This window comes from Dysidea avara, chromosome 6, assembly GCF_963678975.1.
Source record: "Dysidea avara chromosome 6, odDysAvar1.4, whole genome shotgun sequence".
Lineage (NCBI taxonomy): Eukaryota > Metazoa > Porifera > Demospongiae > Dictyoceratida > Dysideidae > Dysidea > Dysidea avara.
In genome coordinates, this window is record NC_089277.1 from 21,343,971 (window position 1) to 21,367,307 (window position 23,337).

A 23,337-nucleotide genomic window follows, 5' to 3' on the forward strand; every position below is an offset into this window, starting at 1 on the left:
GATTTGTTTCTAGCTGATCTCTCTACAGGGTGATTTTTTGTAGCTGACCTCTCTTCAGGGTGATTTGTTTCTAGCTGATTGCTCTACAGGTTGATTTGTTTGTAGATGAACTCTCTACAGGGTAATTCACTTGTAGCTGAACTCCTTACTTTGTGTCTAGTTTGTAGCTGATCTCTCTACAGGGTGATTTGTTTGTAGCTGAACTCCTTACATTGTGTGTAGTTTCTAGCTGATCTCTCTACAGGGTGATTTGTTTGTAGCTGATCTCTCTGCAGGTTGATTTGTTTGTAGCCGATCTCTCTACAGGTAATCTGTTTGTAGCTGAACTCTCTATAAGGTGATTTGTTTGTAGCTGATCTCTCTGCAGGTTTATTTGTTTTAGCTGAACTCTCTACAGGGTGATTGCTTGTAGCTGAACTCCTTACATTGTGTCTAGTTTCTAGCTGATGTCTCTACAGGGTGATTTTTTGTAGCTGAACTCTCTTCAGGGTGATTTGTTTCTAGCTGATCTCTCTACAGGTAGATTTGTGTTGATTTGTTCGTTGCTGATCGCTCTAAAGGTTGATTTGTTGCAGCTGAACACCCTGCAAAGTGTTTTGTTTGTAGCTGATCACTCTAAAGGGTAATTTGTTTGTAGCTGAACTCTCTCCACAGAGACTTGTGTGTAGCTGAATTCTGTGTAACTGAATTCTCTAGAGAGTGACTTAATTGTAGCTGAATTCTCTACACAGTGCATGACTTGTTTATAGCTGAACTTTCTTCAGTGTGACTTGTAATGTTCTGAATCTCTATAGTGATATATTTGCTTAACTCTCCACATGGTGACTGTCTTCTTGCTGAACTGTCTATAAGATTAACTGTTTGCAGCTGAACTCCCTACAGAATAACTTGTGATGTAATAAAATTCTATAATGGAGTAAATAAATTAGCCGAATGCTCTATTAGGGTGACTGTTCTATTAGAGTATCTTGATCTCGCATTTGCTACACGGAGTTGGCTTTCGAATCATAACTCAGTGGTTTGTAATCCGATTGTTCTGTACTACTGCAAGGACTTTCTATGAAGATTATTCCAGCTATACACCGATTTTCAGCTCATTGCTCTAAACGGTTTGCCTAGTAGGCGTGAAAACTAATACTTTTTTATTCATAAAAATCGATCGCGTAATTGTGACACAGGTTGGGTTTTGTGTCATATCTCCGTGGTCTTTATCTCGATTCCTTTCAAACCACAAAAAGGCACTCCTACGATAGTTACTTCATCTACATAGCAATTTTCAACTCATTCCATGAAGTGGTTTACCCTGTAGGCGTGACAACACATCGATCTTGTTTTACGCGAATAATCGGTCATAACTCCTGAACCATTCATCGGATTTGTACCAAATTTGATGCTAGGATTCGCCTTTGGACTCCCTTTCTGTGTGCCAAATTTCAAGGCGATCGGAGTACGCGTTTGCTTGTTATAGCAATTTTTGCAAGTGTGCAAAAAGACGAAGAAGAAGAAAAAAAAACGAAGAAAAAAAATGAAGCTTTGGCAGCTCGTATCTCGGAAATGGCTTGAGCGATTTCCTTCAAATTTGGAATGTAGACTCCCTTGGCTGGCGGGCAACTGTGTAGCAAATTTGGTTACAATCAGATAAGTGATCACCGAGATACAAAGGTGTGAAAATGACGTTTATTCTTCCTGTCAATATACTCACGGTGTGGCGCGCCGGCTTCTTGGGCCGCACGACACACTATCGTGTGTCTTGATAAAGTTGAAATTCTATATACCTTCAGGCACTTATACATAGGAATTTATATTATTTTAAAAACCATTCCAAAGCCAAGTACTCACATAAATGTAGCTACATACGGTAATGAATACTCTCAGTTTCAGCTACAGTATAAACTGAATGTTCAGGTTTACATTTACATGCACAAATACAATATTAATTCTTGAGGTATCTTATAGGGATACTCATTCAGAATTTACAGACACATCTTCATATAGTAATTCCAGGAATTATTTTATTGAATAGTGTATCTTTCCGATATTTACTGCAGAAAATTTAGTACTCCTTACCATCCCACCCCTAAGTAATTTTCTAGATCCATCCTCTTGTAGAGGGGAGTCCCAATAGAGAGATAGTGTGAACAGTCTGCCAAGAAATTAGCATATAGTGTACAAGTAATCTCTTGTGCTTGACTTGGGAAGTGCACAGAACTACAAAACAGCAAAGAGAATCCTCGTTCGAGGGCAGACAAATGATGGTCACCACTCAATGCTGTTGCTATAATTCAATGCTACGACCTTAGTGAGTTGGAATCTTAATAATTTTCATAGTGCTTATGATGCTTCCAACCCCCTCGACTTCTTAGTGGTTCTGTACTCCTCTTGTCCGCAATCTTGGATTCCATCATGTAACTTCTGCCCTATGAAAACACGAATTGGACTGTGACACATGATTCACTATGACACTGTTTAGACCCACACTATGACCATTTACAGATCAAAAGTAAGTAAGAGGCCACTTTGAAACACAAATTCAACTCAGTAATCTACACACTAATTGAAGAGAAGTTATGTAGCTAATACTTATTACTTAATTATCAATTTCTATAGAACCAGACGCAATCCTCTGTTACCACACTCATGCCATTACATTGAAACTTATGTCATGTAATAACCGTGATGTTTTACAGAACCTAGGTCACTATGGACGTACAAAACATGGGACGTTCTATTAGCATCTCAAAAACCACCACTGCAAATCGGCTTTTGTTGTTATTCACTATACACCCATATTGCCTGTGGAGTATTGTGGCTAAAGCTGCTTAACTGTGACTGTGGAACGAATTTCGCATTTGGTCAAAAACTTCTTGATGATTAAAACATACTTTACTTATTTTCTCCAAAATTTAGCACAGGATATTTTCAGGGCCACCTACTGGGGGGAACTGGGGCAATTTTCCCTGGTCCCAAAGCTACATTAACTGTAGTTATAGGGTCCCACATTCTTGATTTGCTCCAGGCCCCCTAAATTTTCTTGGATTCTCTAGGCGGCCCTGGATATTTTGTTACTATATATATACTGACAAATATCCCTCTTTCACTGTTTCTACGAACAGTCTCTAATAACCGTTGCTGAGTTGAGTTACAAAAAGTCAAACGTCTGGAAGTCTGAAGAGCATCAATTATTTCAGATGACTTCCAATATTTCCACATGATATAAGATCAGACCTAATGGCATCCCATAAATATTAGTGTTTTCGGATCCTCTATACAATAGGCATACAAAAAAATTATTTACCACTGTACTCAGCCCATTTGCTGAACTAACCAGTAATGCAGTTAACATGGCCTTTTTGTGTGGTGCGGGTACACTTTAATTGAATGCATATTGAAATATTTTACTACGCTGGATAACATGACACAAAACCCTAAAGTGTGTCTCATACCTTTAGTTATTGCCACGTAGTCCTATTACCACTGGCTCCATAACTAGAGTACAGCCACAACTTTCACTCGTTTGAATGAATTATTTTAATGGGCGCATACAAGTGTTACAAAAATTCGTGATTTAAATATTTGCATGGATTTGTAAATTGAGTCGATTTTGACTAAAATATCGAGTCGGTTATTTCAAAACCGAGTCGGTTTTAACCGAGGCTCTTTGCTTGAAGTTGAGTCAGTTAGTTTCAGAACCGAGTTGGTTCTAACTTGAAATCGAGTTGATTTATTTTAGGACCGACTCGGTTTGTAATCAAACCGAGTTGATATTATCACCATTGCCTGTGCATAATTTTGAAACAAATGGCACACCATAGTTTAGAAGCCATTCTTTAAGCATGCGTTACTTAAAATATTTGTACGTTTTATGTGCTTTAAAAAAATGGCCGATATATCAGCCTATGCGGCTTTAAGGGATAAACCTGCTGGAGTTCCTGATTAATTGATAGATGTACTATGTCAAGAAAGTCACCCGAACAAGTCTGAAAATCATTTAAAGCAGTGAGTACTCATGTTTAATAGATCTTTTACAAGTAACATTGTATGTGCCAAAGTGGAATAGAGTACCGACCAGTGTTGAAACTGGATCGCTACCAGAGTTGGGATAGTATAGTAACCAGTTAATAAACTTAGTTACAGTTTCTATTTAGAAGTTGCATTACTAGTTACCATATTTCCTTTGTTAAACTCCACATCTATATAATAGTCATCACATCTGAATAGTGGCTGCATTGCACCTTAAAAACAGAGTATAAATTCTGCCTTTGAATGAAGCTTCGGCTATTGTTTGTATCCAGTAGTCCCTTATTGTTCTAAGAAGTTGTCTGCTTGTACATGGTTCAGAAAGTTGAAGTAGACTGCTATTCACAGTACGGAAAGAGCACTAGTCATTGTAGTGTGTCTGGAGGCCATATCTTTCATCTGCTGTTCCCTTTTAGTGCACATCATACTGAAAATATACTAGAGCTAGTAAATATGATTTAAATAAGTAAGTAAGTAAGTAAGTACATGCTCTTGTTATAAAACAACAGTTTATACACTGTATTTGATATACTGAATAGTCGTCACACTTAACAACTGCTTAATGCTATAAATGCTGCCTTTGATTAATGGCTACCTTTGCATAGTAGCCACATAGATTTTTGACACTAGGTTATCTGAGGCATTTAAATAATACTTTCATAGTTACGTATGTTTGTTTATTAATTTTCTAATACGTTTGTATGTTCATTATGCTCAGATTAAAACTGTACATATGTGGACTTCCTAAAATAATGATTTTGTGGCTACTGTATTTCTTCAGCTCAGTTTGAACTATATTGTTCTGTCTGTTACTCAAGCTGAAACATGTATAACAGTATGGAGAATATGTCTATCTTGTGACCAGATGTTACAAAACCAATCCAAATCGCACATCAGGCAAAGTCAAACTAACACTTCCAGTGGATACGTATCTACGCTATCGTACTAGTAGTTTTGACACTCAGTACCACTCAAACTACTCGAGGCTGGTTTCAACAGACGCCTTTTCTGGGGGGTGTCTAGAGCTCGAATGGCGGTTTTAGGCCTTGTGAAGGACCTGGCTTGGCTAGAATCAGTGGTTTACTGGTGGACAGCCTGATAATGTAGGCCAGACTTTTTTTCTGTGGAGTTTGCTACATATCAACCACTAAGGAGCCAGCACAGCCCTGTAATCTCCTCTCTGGACTCCAATCGTGGTCTACCTCCATTTTGAGGTCTAACCCTTTCCCAACCTGCCACCCCCCACCCTCCACCCCTTTGTGAGCACTCGTGATACTACTTCGCTCATCCAACAGCTCAGATTTTCTATCTTATTTGGTGGGAAACTCTACAAGCAGCTACAAGTACTGGAAGTGGCCTGAAAGGTAACAGATTGATGAATCTTTAGTGTAAATTTCATATGCGTGCTTGCTATCCTTGGAGAGTTATTCTGGCTTGAATTCTTTAGAACTGTTTGTCTCGAAATTTCTAATATGCAATTTGGATCGCTTTTCCAAAATCCAGTCACAGTTACTGTTGTAACTTAGTTACTTGATGGACAGTTATTCCTAGTTACAATTACTAGCTACAAGAGATGTGACTGGTTACATTACTAGTCACTGTACTTTAAAAGTATATAACTAACTCTGGTCACTATTGCTGACCCAGATTGTTATCTGGGTCACACCCGGCAACTGTATACGACAACTACACTGGTAAGTTTAATAAGCACTGATCATTCAGTGTGTAGTTCAAAATAAGTTTACAGACAGTAAAACACATGTATACGCTATAAATAGGTGCGGCTTTGTTAACTTCCATACCCCTTACTAATAAGGCTTCATGCCCATACAGACACTATCACACATTCCCGATAATTGGACGTGACTCGCAAAGGAAGAATTAGGGTTTGTGAAACACTAGACTATGTGCGACTCATAAAATAATTCTATTTATGTGGTCACATTCCAAATAATAATAATAATTATTATTATTTAGTAGGCATGACTCCACGTAGGCTTCAGTAATCAAACACTGAGTACAAGGGTCAGGCATCAGTATCAAAAAGCAGTAAGGTATCATGATTCGTGCACAACTACAAACTGTGCTACAAATGGGATTGGCTCCACAGTCTACAGATATGACCACAAAATCAGATTAAGTAAGCGTGGCTCATAAAAAGAAGCTTATAGTAGGCTATGAAAAGTTACTACACCCATTGATATTAGAGTACGTAAAAGGGACAGGGAGCATGATTTCTGGTTTGATTTCTGTCACACATGACTAGAACAGACAATACAGTTTTGTGCTCAAGTATGAGAATTAGTGTTCTAAGTAGCGTAAATAGTAATCCAACAGACTACAGCAAGTATTTAGGTCTTTGTGATAGATTTTGGTGAGAGAATTCAAACCATAGAATTAATTTTGTATCATAGTAACTGTGCCTCATTGTTACCTTCGCTCATAGTACCTTCATGTCTCATCCATATCACTTCTTTTATAGCCGGTTCCACTTTTGAGCACTATTGGTAAGCTAGGTGTGTCACCAACACAGTTTTGTACCCCTGCATTGTACTGCTAATGGTTTTTAACTTTTGCTAAAATAAAAGGGACCCATTTGTTTGTTTCAGCAACTGTTCCTGTTTTGCTTTGATATTCCCTCTGGTTCTCTCTGTTAAATGGTAAGGAAAAGGATTATCACAGTTAAAAATATAATTATACTATATGTGACTGGGCCTGTGACAACACAGAATGTGGGCACAAACTACACCCCGTCACACAACAGGTCATATCTCAGTACCGGAACAGAATATCTAAATTCTGTAACTTGTATCATAAAGCCAATTCAATGATTACCAAGAACTAAATATTGCATTGCAGTAGCCCATTGTTATAAAAAGTTATCAGTGATGGAATCAAATCATCATGTGCCTATGCACATGGCCTATTTTTGCAGGCCCAGTCACATATTTGCGAAAAAAAAGTTATGTTATTTAAAGTACACATACTTTTTGGGCCTTTTTTTACTTTCAAACTAATTTTATTTTGCGTATAACTTCCTTGAGGGTTGGTACCATCCTAGTTCCATCAATTACTTTAGTTCATTGTAGCAAAGTTTCACAATCTTTGGCTACAAAATTCTCTCATTACAACATTTTTTTCTCTTTGTTACAGGCACAGCAACTGTAACAAGTATGTTTGTGATGTAATACATGGTAGAAATGTATGTATTTAGTGACATCACGTTATTGGGTTTCCTATTCTTATGCCATTTTGACATTCTACGTAATTAATTCAATAATAGCATGTCACACCTAAATCCAATCTGAGTCTGACCTGGATATGTTTTTTATAATGGGTCAGACCCAAAAAACTAAAAAAAAATGTGACCCAGTTGACCTGGATGACCTGACCCAGTTGAACACTGGTGCCACATTGACATTGTTTGTTGGCATAGACAATTACAGGTTTTGCAATTGAATTCATCACCTTTACAATTGACTTTGTCCCTTTGCAGTAGAGTTTGTCTCCTTTGCAGTAGAATTCGTCCCGTTTGCAATTGAATTTGTCAGTTTTGCAATTGATTTTGTCAGTTTTGGAATTGATTTAGTCGCTTTTACATTAGAATTCATCTTGTTTGCACAAGAATTTGTCATTGACTGCAAGAAATTTTCTGCTCATCACAAGGTGAATCATTTTTGCCATGGAGAATACCACTTGAGACACTAGAGAGTAATTGAAGCTGGTTGTAAAGCCATTAGCTGCCTGTAAAGTTAATTAACTTGTTTGCGAGTGACCACACCCATCGCCAGTGGTGAAGCACAATTGGGAATGTTGCTGAAGAAGTCCCTTGCCCACCCCTGGTAGAGTAACATTGAATTAAAGACTATCAAACTTAAGTGTAGTCTACTTCTACTGTGTTGTTTTCAAAGGTAAGAAATTGGTATAAACGTGTGAAAATTTGGTAAACACAGCTTCTACCATTGACAAGCTACAACACACTGAATACTTAAAACTGTCATTTCTCAGTACTTTCAAATAGGCAATAAGACCATCCCCCCCCCCCCCCCCTGGGTCACATACAACTACTAATTTGTAGCTAGGTACTCCAGAACAGCTAACCTACCAATTTCATCCTTTAAACACGTCCAGAAGCATTGCTAGCCACTTAGATCAGCCGCACAAGCAAGTTGACAGCTTTGTATTATTGGGTGCATCACGTGACACAGTTGTATAAAACCATTCTTATTACCCACGATAGTAGATTTGATTCTTCACCAAGAATAAAATGCTAAACTATCAAATTTAATATTCACACTTGAGTGGTCTGCTTTTGCTGGCTGCTTTTTCACAAGAACAGTGGCATTCTGTACAAGTGGTCTGGGCCCCCAATGGAGCTCTGGCCAGCCTGGGGATGGCTGTGTGTGGATGTACAGTTCTGTGGTGTTGACCATTACATAATCTTTTGTGACCAGATATGCGAAAACCCGACATAATGGTGCAAGCCTAAATTTTCAGTATAAGCCATTGATTTCAATCGGTAAAATATTTGTGTAATCGAAAAAATAAAATCGTAAAATGTTTAAATGCTTTGTTCTTTGTGAAGAAAGGGCCCAATGATAAACACCTGGATATCATCTTATTCGCATACTCAAGAGGAGTTCAAAAATCTTTGTTTTGTTGCAGTAGACTAAAAGGATACGTAAGTTATGGGCATTTGTTTATGTCATGCCGAAACAATTGTACGCGATTGATTTTTCTTCACTGATTTCATCTCTGTATTTAGTGAAGAAAGGTAATAGAGAAGAAACAACTTACCCAGTAATGAACTCCCCTATTCATGGCGAACACAATGGTGCAAGTTGCAACTCTATACTGCATTGTGTTTGTAAGTTACAGCCGTTTTTGTAAGTGCATGTAATTTATCTTCCCAATACTTGTTGTACAAATCGATCTTTCTGTTGTTGCTACTTTGTAGGGCTGTAACTCCAAAAGTTATTGGCATACAAGGCTAAAACTTGGCCAGAGCATACACTTGGCTAAGTAGATTATAAATATTCTAATATTAAAGAATTTGAAAAATGCACCATTATGTCAGGTTTTCGCAGATCCGGTCACCTTTAACAATACTTTCTCACATAATATATTTTGTTACTGTTAGCTATTTGTAAATTTGTGACAACACTCAGCCTACAAAATGCAATCCCACAATACAAAGCTCTATGACACTTAATATAAAGAATGATATCATACCATACCTTTGAACTGGCTTGTCATCAAAGGCTCTTGTAGCCAGATATAAACTGATATACAGTGGAGAGTGGATTATCAAAACTAATAGCGTAAGCAACCAATTATGATTATATAGATTACAGAGAACTGTAACTTCGGAAGCGAAAGTTGTATGGATTTCCAATTTAGACCAAAAATAAAGTTATAGGCTCCTTTTACTGCATGTAGTTTTGTAGGTGCCTAGCATATTTTGTTTAGAAGCCAGGGACGTTTCATTGTAAAAATTGAGATTTATCTAATATCGTCAGGCGTAACGTAATAATTTATTGTCACCGCAATCAGTATACTGTATCAATTGTCATCAGTTACCAGTTTAGTGCTCTATATCTTGCTTGCAGTGAGTGATAAAAATTGTTCTAAAATATCCCTGTGTTCTGTATATGCATTGTAAACCTTTTATCCGTAATTTGAAAGCATTAGCACCAATTACCAGATCAGTGTGATTTTTCAAGTGAAACTGTTACATGTGCACATACACACTACATACATTTAAATTGGTAAAACAGTTTCCTGAACTTAACTTAGCTACGTATCATTTCAGCTGCAATTTAGTAATGTTAGTGTAGTTCAGTGCTCATGAGTCCATTGCTTGCACACACCCATAGCTAGGATTTGCTCCATACAAATCAAACATCACAGCCTTTTCTTTTTTAGCAAATGGCGAATTTTTCTAGCAGCACTTGAAGCACATCATGGGCTGGATCTTTATTGAATGAGAACAGTTCTGTGGTATTGCTACTTAATTGCTTTACCTCGTAACTGCTGGATTGTGGTAATGCAATCTAAAGAAGTAATCGGCTGTCTGCTGGTAACTGCAGTGACTCTCTACTAGATTTTTCTTTGCCAATTAAATTAATACGCATCCACCCATCGTGTTACTTATGTCATGCAGGTACTTCTGCTATCTTTTTCTTTGGATGGTAGCTAACAAGCTTTGTTTCTTTTGCAGATTTTTCCATGTGAGAAATACGTACAACCAGCTTTTGGCTCCTGTTATAATAAACTGTAGTTGTTTCCACTAAAATAATACTCTCCTTAGGTTGATTCAAGTATGGCTGGAGTCCAGGATTACTGCCATGCCTCACTACTCTTCCAAAATTCCATCTTGCAGTGTCATTCTTGACACTCCACACTCATGTGCAGCACTAAATCCATTCCTACTACCCTCCACGACTTTATAGGTGGAGTTAAATTGCTTTTCTTTCCATATCCTTTGATTCTTTGAAGGATTGGTGACTGTCAGTGCCGGTGAGGATCTACTTCGAGGCTTCCACGTGGCTTTTCCATTTGTTCAAGCTGTCTAAATTTTTGTCTCTTATAAGGTAGCTTCATAGTATCAGCCCATATACCACTTTAGCGTGGGCGTTCAAAGGCGCCGCTCGGTGTTTAACTTGCATATTGCCCGGGCAATATCATGGGAAAGTGGTTTGCCAATGACTTTGATACCTAGCCAGTTCAAAGAATCGATGCGCTTTGACTCATTATATTGAGTGACATAGAGCTTTGTATTGTGGGACTCATTTTTGTAGTACAGTGGAACCTCTATATAGCGGACACCCACGGACCAAGCTTAAGTGTCCTTTATATGGAGGTGTCCTTTGTAAGGAGGTTGAAATATTTTATGCATATAATATCATACACAGCATAATTATAATGTTTGAAGATTGATTACACTATAACAACAGTTCACACCTATGCACATAGTCAGTCACTAAGCTGTTCTTCACTCTGCTTTGAAAAATAACTATCTAAAGTTGTTTGCTTACTAAATACAAGAGATGAACAATACAGGCGAGCTACAGTAGTAACCATTGAACCAACTTTCAAAGCTTCTTCTGTAAAACCTTTGTTTTGTAGAAATAGTTGGACATCTTCTAGATTTTTCATTGCATCCTTGAATGTGTCAATCTTTGGTACAGCTTCAACCACTTCCATTTCTACGTCACCTGCCACACAATCCTCCTCATCGTCTATTGAATCTGGCTCAGAGGAGCAGGCTGCAGCAAGGAACTCTTCTTCCCAGTGCTCCTCAGATAGCTCACGGCACACTGGTAAAGATCCATCACCATCAAGGTACTCGTCAACAGAACAGGCGCCATCACTTACAACTTGAGGGATCAAATCATGGAGGTGAAATTCGCTATCTACTGCTAGGAATGGATCAGCATCATCTTGACCCACATTACAAGTAGTGACATTGAGATCTTTGTCAAGTACACCAGCTGACCGAAAACATTTGCATATAGTCTCTGGTTTCACCTTTTCCCAAGCTTCACTGACAAAGTGGATGGCCTTCAAAACATTCAGCGACTCTGCTACCTGTGATGCAGTATCACATTCTTCAATTTTGGTAAGAACATATTGCAAAAACAACTGGCGATAGTGAAATTTGAAATTCTTAATTATCCCTAGATCTAGTGGCTGCAATCGAGAAGTGGTATTTGCTGGAAGGAATACAACCTTAACATTGCTGTACTTATCTTTTATTTCAGGGGGATGGCATCCAGCATTATCCATCAGTAAAGCAACAAACCGAGACTGAGCCCTCAAACTTTGATTTATCTTTTTAAGAATCCTATCCAAGATATCCCCAGTCATCCATGCCTTGGACTGGCTGAAATAAGAGACAGGAAGAAGACTCTTATTAAGATTTTTAAAACATCTCGGGTTCTCATACTTCCAGATAACAACAGGCTTTTCTTTACCACCATCTGCATTTGCGATGAATGCTATGGTAAACCTTTGTTTGCTTTTCTTTCCACCTTTGCAAGACCGACCTTTTTGAACAAAACCACGTTCAGGTAATGCTTTCCAAAACACACCAGTTTCATCTAGGTTCCATATGTCCCTTTTTGCATAGCCTTGCAAAACCTCAGGGAGTCGCTCTTTCCACGAGTCCACAGTTGCACCAGAAACATCACCGCTTTCTCCACTTACTGTCAGTTGTTTAATATTGTATTTTCTTTTCCATTTCTCCAGCCATCCATTGGAGCCTTTGAATTCGCCTCTCCCTAGACACTCTGCAATTTCTTTTGCCTTCACTGCAAGCTGTGGGCCTGCTGGGTAAATGTTTTTAGAACAAGCCAACAGGTACCACTTATACAATACTTCATTTACTTCACTGAAGTCAGACTTTCGCGTGCGGAGGCTTACTTTGCAAGATTTATCAGAGGCATTACTTTCATACAAAGCCAATAGCTGCTCTTTCTCTTTTAAAACAGTTGCAATCTGAGTCTTCCCACAGTTAAAACGTTGACATAAACCTCTGACCCCTAGCTTAGGATTTTTCTTTGCCTCTTGTATAACTTCTATCTTCTGCTTGAGCGTCAGGTGCTTTCGGCGTGTTGAGCAAGAATCCGCCATTGTCACTGATTATACCAATTAGTTATAGACAGGTGCAATCATTGTCGCCAATTAGTTACTGACAAGTACAATTAGTTATAACACGTGTTTATTGCGTGTAGAAAGTGTAGAAAAGCGTCATCATGGCTCACATTGTTGCTCATCCTGAGCGTGTTGTTGTCTACGAGTTTGATTCATATATCCGAGGGTACCATGCATACATGGATAAGTGGGAATATGAAGTTGGCGAAGTTTTACCGTTAAGAAGAGAGCCTGACAATGAAGTCGATGTTAACTCTGTCGCCATCATGAAAGACGAAGAAATAGTTGGACATGTCCCATTTAATTTAACTAGATTAATATCACAATTTCTTCAAAGAGATGTGAACGTAGGCTTCGTGGAAGTAACCGGTGAGAGAGTTAACCGAGGAGCTGGCTATGGCGTCGAGTTACCCTGCAAATACCGCTTGTATGGACCTGCACCTTACATTAACAAACTGAAGGAATTAATTGCACCTTTGAAAGAAAAAAAGCTATTGTAAATTGTGTAGAATATGTAAATATCATTATAGCTACTATAGTGATTCCTCTCGAGCACCTAAATTAAGCGCTTCAGTGGCGTCCGTTATTTAGAGATAAGAGCATACGCGTATGGTACCAGAGGGTACTTGTCGACTGTCCGTTGTCCGTTACAAGGAGGTGTCCGTTGTGCAGAGGTTATTAATACATTGAAAACAATTAGCAAACGGCTGGGACCATAGTTTACTGTCCGTAACACGGAGGTGTCCGCTATTCGGAGTGTCCGTTAATAGAGGTTCCACTGTAGTTGCTAAGCTTAGTTCATTTGCTAAGATAGACTAGTTGGTTGTTACTAAAGGATAATGAAGGCACAATATAATTGTTTGGGCGATTGTGGATGCGTATTTCTACTCACCACGTATCAGCCCATGGAACAGTAAAGCTACTACTGCTACGTTGAAATAGGTTAGTAACTTACTGTCCTAAGTACTTAATGTAATAACTTACTTACTGTCCCAATAGCGAAGTTAGTTGTGGCTTAACTTCGTACAAAAATGATAACAATATAAACTCCATCCCACAATCGCAAGTTTTCAAACATTGCGTGTTGAAGCATAGTAATGTATTAATGATGTTTTAACGTATGGACAACGTTTTGATGGCTATTAGCCTACACTATTAAAACCACAATTGATCTTCAGATGCTACTGTATAAAAAAAACGGGATGAGTTCTCGTTAGTTCTTTCACCTATTAGGTGAGTGCACCCCCCAAGTGATATATATCACTTGTACCACAGCTGCTTGGGATTTTGCTGACATATACACCCACAGCCATGGTATAACTATTACATGTACTTCACCTATAGGGACAAAAAGGAGACATATTTGTAGAAAAAGAATGAAAATAACTTTGCTTTGTCTAGGCAAGATATCCGAATTCTGAGATATTTACCATAAATGCAACCAGTTTTATTTTTATTAAAGTTTTGTGACAATAATAGGTGATTGACAATAATTGGTTGCCTACACTATATGAGGTATTTGTATCGCTTAAAATTGCACACCCATTCATATACAGAGCTTTGTACAATTACTCTAATAGAACATACACCTGTTTACAAAATGCTCTAATAAAACAATCACTTTGGTGTTTGGATAATTGTTTGTATCATCAACTATCCGCTATACTTATATTTTCAACCGCTCTGTATTCACAGTGATGGGCTTGTAAGAGATGCAGGTGGTGTCTTTTCACTTTGGTGGTTGAATAATTAGGATTGTGGTGAACTGCTGTTTGTCTTGTTTTGCATTACATTGTTGCTAGGACAACCACCAAGAGTGGTATCTCTCATGGTCTTTCCCTTCTTCATCTGCTGGAGCAACACTCTGTTTGTCTTTAGCACCACAATGCTTGAATGATTATACATCTGTTCAGTTTGTTGCTTGGCATTGTGGGAATTACCACCAAAAATATTTTGCAAGTAGAAAATATTCATCAGCAAAAATATTTTGTGTAATTTATTTTCACTGGTCAAGTTAGTCACGAAATATTCTTACTGTTCAATATTTTCCAATTTACAGTAGTTCCCTAAGGCTTGTCTGGAGAATTTACAAACTAAAATTTGATCTACAAAATTTAAAAATGTCGAAAGAATATGTCTTTGTATTTGTAGTTTATATCAAATAATATGTTTAATTACTTGTATAGTACAAGACCTATATCAAGACACAAGGTAGTGTGTCGTGCAGCCCAAGAAGCCGGCGTGTCACCCGTGAGTATATTAACAGGAAGAAAGAAAACGCAATTTTCACACCTATGTAGCTCTGTGATCCCTTATCCGATTGGAACCAAAGTTGCTAGAGAGGTGCCGGCCAGCAAGGGGAGTCTACACACCAAATTTGAAGAAAATCGCTCCAGCCATTTCCGAGATACGAGCGAACAAAATTTCGTTTTAATTTCTTCGTTTTTTTCTTCTACTTCTTCATTTCGCACACTTTGCAAAATCCGCCATAAAACACGAATGCGTGCTCGGATCGGGCTGAAATTTGGCACACTTAAAGGGCTCATTAAGGCGGATCTCCGTACCAACTTTGATAGGAATCCGATGAACATTCACGGAGTTATGACCGATTATTTGCGTAAAATAAGGTCGAAGGTCTGTCACGCCTACAGGGTAAACTCCTTTGAGGAATCAGTTGAAAATTGCTATGTAGATGGAGCAACCATCGTAGGAGTGCCTTTTTGTGGTTTGAAAGAAATCGGGATAAAGACCACGGAGATATGACACAAAACCCGACCTGTGTCAAAATTACGCGATCGATTTTTATGAATAAAAAAGCTGTTAGTTTTCGTGTCTATCAGGCAAACCGCTTAGAGCAATGAGCTGAAAATCAGTATGTAGCTGGAATAATCATCATAGAAAGTCCTTGCAGTAGTACAGAAGAATCAGATTACAAACCACCGAGTTATCATTCGAAAGGCAACTACGTGTAGCAAATGCGAGATCGAGATACTCTAATAGAACAGTCACCATAATAAAGCATTCAGCTGCATTTATAATTTACTCAATTATATTACATTGCAAGTTATTCTGTAGGGAATTCAGCTACAAACAAGTCACCCTGTAGTCAGATCAGCCAGAAGATGGTACCTAATAGAGAGTTCAGCTACAAAGAAATCATCATGTAGAGAGTTCAGCTCAAACAAATTGCTCTGTAGAGAGATCAGCTAGAAGAAGTTACCTTGTAGAGAGATCAGTTACAAAGAAACAATCATGCAAAGAGTTCAGCTGCAAACAAATCACCCAGTAGAAAGTTCTGCTATGAACAGATCACATTGTAGAGAGTTCAGTTAGAAACAAGTCATCTTGTAGAGAGATCAGCTAGAAGAAGTCACCTTGTAGAGAGTTCAGCTACAAATAAACCACCATGTAAGAGAGTTCAGCTGCAAACATATCACCTGTAGAAAGTTCAGCTAGGAACAAGTCACCCTGTACAGAGATCAGCTAGAAACAAGTCACCCTGTAGAGAATTCAGCTACAAACAAATCAACTTTTGAAAGATCAGCTAGAAGAAGTTACCTTGTAGAGAGTTCAGCTACAAACAAATCACCCTGTAGAGAGTTCAGCTAGAAACAAGTCACCCTGTAGAAAGATCCGCTAGAAGAAGTTACCTTGTAGAGAGTTCAGCTAGAAACAAATCACCCTGTAGAGAGTTCAGCTACAAACAAGTCACCCTGTAGAGAGATTAGCTAGAAAAAAGTCACCCTGTAGAGAGTTCAGCTAAAAGAAGTTACATTGTAGATAGTTCAGCTACAAAGAAACTACCATGTAGAGAGTTCAGCTGCAAACAAATCGCCCTGTAGAAAATTCAGCTACAAACAAACCACCCTGTAGAGAGTTCAGCTACAAACAAGTCATCCGGTAGAGAGATCAGCTAGAAGGATAACCTTGTAGAGAGGTCAGCTACAAAGAAATCACCCTGCTTCATCTTTTTTTCTTCCTGTAGTAAAGAAAAAATGATAGGTTAAAAAATGCCTTAAAGCCGGCCATAGGCCAGCTTTGGGGTATACAAATACAAAAAGAAGTGAAATCTAATCCAAAACAGCCAAGCTGTTAAAAAAGTGCGGCCCCCAGACAGGCTATGGTGAAAAATGATGTGAAATCCAAGGTGGCGGCCAAGAAATGGCTGTGATGGTAGGTTAATGATAAAAATTTTAATAATGACAATTCAGGTGAATTTTGTGCCAATAATACCAAGCGGCACCAAATTCAGCTGAATTGTCGTTATTAAAATATTTACATAAAACACGAATGCGTACTTGGATATTGCTGAAATTTGGCACACTTGAAGGGCTCATTAAGGCGGATCTCAGTACCAACTTTGGTAGGAATCCGATGAACATACACGGAGTTATGACCTATTATGTGCGTAAAATAAGGTCGAAGGTCTGTCACGCCTACAGGGTAAACCCCTTGGAGGAATGAGTTGAAAATTTATATGTAGATGGAGTAACCATCGTAGGAGTGCCTTTTTGTGGTTTGAAAGGAATTGAGATAAAGACCATGGAGATATGACACAAAACCCAACCTGTGTCACAATTACGCAATCGATTTTTATGAATAAAAAACTATTAGTTTTCACGCCTACCAGGCAATCCGCTTAGAGCAATGAGCTGAAAATCGGTGTGTAGCTGGAATAATCATCATAGAAAGTCCTTGCAGTAGTACAGGAGAATGGGATTACAAACCACTGAGTCAGGATTCGAAAGCCAACTACGTGTTGCAAATGCGAGATCGAGATACTCTAATAGAACAGACAACCTAATAGAGCATTCGGCTACATTTATAACTTTCTCCATTAAAGAATTATATTACATTGCAAGTTATTCTGTAAGAAATTCAGCTACAACCAGTTAATCTGATAGACAATTCAGCTACAGGTAAGTCACCCTGTAGAGAGTTCACCTAGAAACAAATCACCCTGTAGAGAGATCAGCTAGAAGAAGCCACATTGTAGAGAGTTCAGTTACAAAGAAACTATGCACCATGTAGAGAGTTCAGCTGTAAACAAATCACCCTGTAGAGAGATCAGTTAGAAGAAGTCACCTTGTAGAGAGTTCAACTACACAGAAACCATCATGTAGAGAGTTCAGCTGAAAAAAATCACCCTGTAGAGAGTTCAGCTAGAAGAATTCACCCTATAGACAGTTCAGCTGCAAATAAATCACCCTGTAGAGAATTCAGCTACAAACCGCCCTGTAGAAAGATCATCTAGAAGAAGTTATCTTGTAGAGAGTTCAGTTACAAATAAACCATCATGTAGAGAGTTCAGCTGCAAAGGAGTCACCCTGTAGAGCGTTTAAATCACCCTGCAGAGAGTTCGGCTGCAAACAGTTCACCCTGTAGAGAGATCAGCTAGAAAAAGTTACCTTGTAGAGAGTTCAGCTACAAAGAAACCACCATGTAGAGAGTTCAGCTACAAACAAATCATCCTGTAGAGAAATCAGCTACAAACAAATTGCTCTGTAGAAGATCAGCTAGAAGAAGTTACCTTGTAGAGAGTTCAGCTACAAAAAAACTATCATGTAGAGAGATCAGCTACAAACAATTCACCCTGTAGAGAGTTCAGCAAGAAGAAGTCACCTTGTAGAGAGTTCAGCTACAAAGAATCCATCATGTAGAGAGTTCAGCTGCAAACAAATCACCCTGTGGAGAGTTTCAGCTACGAAAAGATCATTCTGTAGAGAGTTCAGCTAGAAGTCACCTTGTAGAGAGCTCAGCTACAAGAGATCACCATGTAGAGAGTTCAGCTGCAACCAAATTACATTGTGGAGAATTCAGCTACAAGCAAATCGCCCTGTAGAAAGATCAGCTAGAAGAAGTTACCTTTTAGAGAATTCAGATACAAAGAAACCATCATGTAGAGAGTTCAGCTACAAACAAGTCACTCTGTATAGAGATCAGCTAGAAGAAGTTACCTTGTAGAGAGTTCAGCTACAAACAATTCACCCTGTACAGAGATCAGTTTGAAGAAGTTCTTTGTAGAGAGTTCAGCTACAAACAAATCACACTGTAGAAAGATCAGCTAGAAGAAGTCACGTTGTAGAGAGTTCAGTTACAAAGAAACCACCATGTAGAGAGTTCAGCTACAAACAAATCACCTGTAGAGAGTTCAGCTACAAACAAATCACCCTGTATAGAGAGATCAGCTAGAAGAAGTTACCTTGTAGAGAGTTCAACTACAAACAATTCACCCTGTACAGAGATCAGATAGAAGAAATTACCTTGTGGAGAGTTCAGCTACAAAGAAATCATCATGTAGAGAGTTCAACTGCAAACAAATCACCTGTAGAGAGTTCAGCTACAAACAAATCACCCTGTACAGAGATCAGCTAAAGAAGTTACCTTGTAGAGAATTCAGCTGCAAAGAAACCATCATGTAGAGAGTTCAACTTTAACAAATCACCTTGTAGAAAGATCAGCTAGAAGAAGTCACCTTGTAGAGAGTTCAGTTACAAAGAAACCACCATGTAGAGAGTTCAGCTACAAACTAGTGACCCTGTAGAGACATCAGCTAGAAGAAGTTACTTTGTAGAGAGTTCAGCTACAATGAAACCATCATGTAGAGAGTTCAGCTACAAAGAAACCATCATGTAGAGAGTTCAACTACAAACAAGTGACCCTGTAGAGACATCAGCTAGAAGAAGTTACCTTGTAGAGAGTTCAGCTGCAAAGAAAACCATCATGTAGAGAGTTCAGCTACAGTTCAAACAAATCCTGTAGAAATATCAGCTAGAAGAAGCCACCTTGTAGAGAGTGCAGTTGCAAAGAAACCACCATGTAGAGAGTTCAGCTGACCCTGTAGAGACATCAACTAGAAGAAGTTACTTTGTAGAGAGTTCAGCTACAAAGAAACCATAATGTAGAGAATTCAACTACAAACAAGTGACACTGTAGAGACATCAGCGAGAAGAAGTTACCTTGTAGATAGTTCAGCTACGAAGAAACCATCATGTAGAGAGTTCAGCTACAAACAAATCACCCTGTAGAAATATCAGCTAGAAGAAGTCACTTTGTAGAGTGTTCAGTTATAAAGAAACCACCATGGAGAGTTCTGTAATAATTATGTATTTTATATATATATATATATATATATATATATAATTTGTACATTTACTGATAAAATATTTAAAGTACATCTGCTTCGTCTTTTCTTCCTCCTGTGGTAAAGAAAAAAAAGATAGTTTAAAAAGTCCCAAAGCCGGCCATAGGCTGGCTTTGGGGTATACAAATACAAAAAGAAGTGAAATCTAATCAAAAACAGCTAAGCTGTAAAAAAAGGTGCGGTCCCAAAAAGGCCATGGTGAAAAAAGATGTGAAATCCAAGGTGGCGGCCAAGAAATGGCTGTGATGGTAGGTTAATGGTAAAAATTTTAATAACGACAATTCAGGTGAATTTGGTGCCGCTTGGTCAATTGGCACAAAATTCACCTGAATTGTCGTTATTAAAATTTTTACCATTAACCAACCATCACAGCCATTTCTTGGCCGCCACCTTGGATTTCACATCTTTTTCACCATGGCCTTTTTGGGGCTGCACCTTTTTATACAGCTTAGCTGTTTTTGATTAGATGTATTTCTACAACACAAATTTGGTTGGCAAACAATGTCAAAAAAGGCCGTATGTGTGTGTGTGTGTACGTATATATATATGCACCTGAAATTATTTAAATGACAGTAATACAAAGGTTGGTTGATTATAGTAGAAGTTACATTTTGAACTCAAATAGTTCTCACTAGGTACAGATTTAAGCTATGTAGAAATTCCTGTTTGAACTTAATTGGTTGTATAGTATTTTGCTAAAATAATGGTAAAAATTTCACCAAAAGTACACCAATTTCTTGCCTTTAAATACGATCATCAAGTGTTGAAGAATCTTTCTTTAAAATTTCCTACCATTTTAAATATGTTGTTCAGTGGTATTAGTGAGGTGGGTGGGTATTTTACACTAGTCGAAGAGGAAATGAGCACCATAAACCATCCTTCAAGATAACAGCCACACTGATCAAATTGATAATAGCAGTAGTGGACTAAGATTTACCCATAAATGAATAGTACATGAGAGTAGGTACCTGTAACTACTTTTAGAGTTACAACAAGTCAAACTACATTGTGTTGGTTTATATTGAGACAGTCACATTTTACTATTGTTTATATGTTTGTTCATACCCTACTCTACAGTGTGTACAGGTACTATTGTTATCAGTGTGATACATTGTAGACTACATATAAGCATAACATGGTTCATAGGTACATATGACTGTAAGTAGTCAATGTCTTGATTGTTAGTACTGTAGAGTACTCTAATATCAAAGATTGTTTCTACCCTATTGTGATGTTACAATAGTATAAAATACATACATACACATGTTATGACATGTTGTGATTGTACATGTTGTTATTATATAGGCTGGATGGACTGCCCTACATTGGGCAGCTCGTGCAAGAGAATTGGGCATTGTTCAGTTTCTCTTGCAAAGTCAAGCCGATATATCAGCTACTACTAATGTAAGCAATATGTTTACCACTAGTGTATGTAATAGTTATACCACAACTTCTCAGTATTTGCCTAGTGTATACACCTGGAGCCTGAGGGTTCCATGACTGAGGGTTGATGGTGTCTGTGTCACATGCTCCCCAAGAAGTTGTGGTATAAGTGATATATACCACTCTGTATTCATTTAATAGGTGAAATGATAAATGATCATTTGTCCCATTTGTTTTATTTACTTCTGTGTGAATATTAAAAGTTTGGACTGATAACCATCAGAATGTTATTGATCAAGACACACGCGATAGTGTGTCTAGCAAGCTATATTGGGATCTGTTCGCGATAGGTTGGTGACCACGCTCGTCAATGAAAGATGTAATAGTGATAGAGTACGGGGACCATATCTCTTAACAATCTAGCTGTTTACTTAACAGTAAACAAGATGACCTCACCCCTTATTGGTCGCGGCTAGCTGCTGATGCACACTTCTTGGCTGGCTCGAGATATACTCTAATACAACATTCATGTATGGTATTCTATTTGAACAGTAGTTACATTGTAGCTAGCAGCAAAAAAAAAAAAAAACTAAACAAACTAGTATTTTAAAAACTGTTAATTAAAAAGGAAGTAGGGATCTTAGCATTAAAAAGTAGTGAAACAAGAGATGAATGATGGTATTACAGCATAGCTGAGTGGGAAAGTCCCTACTTTGGCATTGAGCAAAATAATTGTTATAGCTAATGTGTGAAAGTAGGGACTTTCCCACTGAGTTATGCTGTAATACCATCATTCATCTCTTGTTTCACAACTTTTTATTGGATAGATCCCTAATTCATTTTTAAATTAACAATTTTTAAAATGCTATTTGATATATATAGCTTAGGTGTGCGGTGCCATTGCTTTCTTTTGATGTGGTATGTGTGGGTTTACCAGTCATAATAATTATTTACCAAAAAGTTAACAAACAAGTACACAAAATATTTGGAAGTGAAAATTACAATTTTTGTGTGCTTGTCAAGAGTTAATTGGGGCGAGCCTGAGCCCCACACTAGGGAGTCAGCGGTGTAAGGGACATGTTTACAATAAAAATTATGATATAAAGTGGATACCTTACATGTGCTTCCAGACCATTCTCCTTATACGGTGTGCACAGTCCATACAAGTGTGTGTAATCGTTCATTCCACAGAGGAGTTAACGGCGTAAATTACTGCTTAGCCATATTTGATATGTGTAATGGTTTATTCACGAAGCAGTTAATGGCGTAGATTACTGCAAAGCCACATTTGGTACGTTTAATGGTTTGAGCTGGGCGATATACCATATTGTTAGTAATTAATAAGTACTGCCAGTGATATACAATATACAAGCCAACACCAATCACTCCTACCAAAACTCTACAATAGAGGTTTGGCAGGTTTGGCAGCTGGGTGTAGGTAAAGCTTTCAACATAGGGTTCTTAATTGAGGGCCCCTCTCTGTTATGCTTATTCTCTACCCTTTGCCTTGGGTAGAGAAGTGTACAAGGATGTATTTATCTCTATGACAAAGCTTAGCCCCTTCAGCTTGGAGGAGAATGAGTGAGAAGGGCCCCCTTCCACTACACCCAGGGGTGAGCTCCTGTCCTTCTGTTTTTCGATACCAGGGCAGGAGTGAACCTCACCCAAGCTGACCTCCAACTTCCTTCTAATCGAATGTCTGTATTGTTAATTATACAATAGGATCGAAAGCAATATCCATCCCAGCACACTGTTAAATTTGATGTGGACATCATTTCTTGCCTGTGTCTTCAGTTGGAATGCTAGAGCTATATACTCTCTGAGTTTCAAGTCACAACCTGCTTACCATCTAGTCAACTATTTAAGTGTTTGAGTTAATTACATTAGGGAAGAATATTCTTACATCGAGATCATGTAACAAGGATTACATAGCCGAGTGTGGTCTTTTACCTATTATGCACAATTATGCCTTCTTAGATTTACATTTCTGAAATTAATCTTGTGCAAAGGTCCTCATATGTTACAATTAACATACAAGTGTCTTGCCAAGCAATTAGGTAGACCCTGTATCACATTAAATATATCACACCTCCAAGGCTACCTAAGAAGTGCACTGTAAGTACATGCCATACTGTACA

General features: G+C 38.2%; 2 protein-coding genes across 3 annotated transcripts in view; one reads left to right on the forward strand and one right to left on the reverse strand.

The window, feature by feature from the left end:
* The window catches only part of LOC136259139 (uncharacterized), a 154,460-nt gene that overhangs the window by 37,317 nt on the left and 93,806 nt on the right, over positions 1–23,337 (forward strand). For both annotated transcript variants that reach the window (XM_066052560.1, XM_066052561.1), the window contains exon 3: positions 21,122–21,220. In XM_066052560.1, the coding sequence (XP_065908632.1) occupies positions 21,122–21,220 (99 nt within the window). The remainder of the gene's footprint in view (positions 1–21,121; positions 21,221–23,337) is intronic.
* Positions 10,853–12,651, reverse strand: LOC136258336 (tigger transposable element-derived protein 6-like). The gene has a single exon (XM_066051658.1). The coding sequence runs from the start codon at positions 12,649–12,651 to the stop codon at positions 10,993–10,995; it is 1,659 nt and encodes a 552-aa protein (XP_065907730.1). The 3' UTR covers positions 10,853–10,992.

Coding starts and splice junctions, on each gene's coding strand:
- LOC136258336 (XM_066051658.1), bottom strand. CDS start 12,651: ATGGCGGATTCTTGCTCAACACGCCGAAAGCACCTGACGCTCAAGCAG.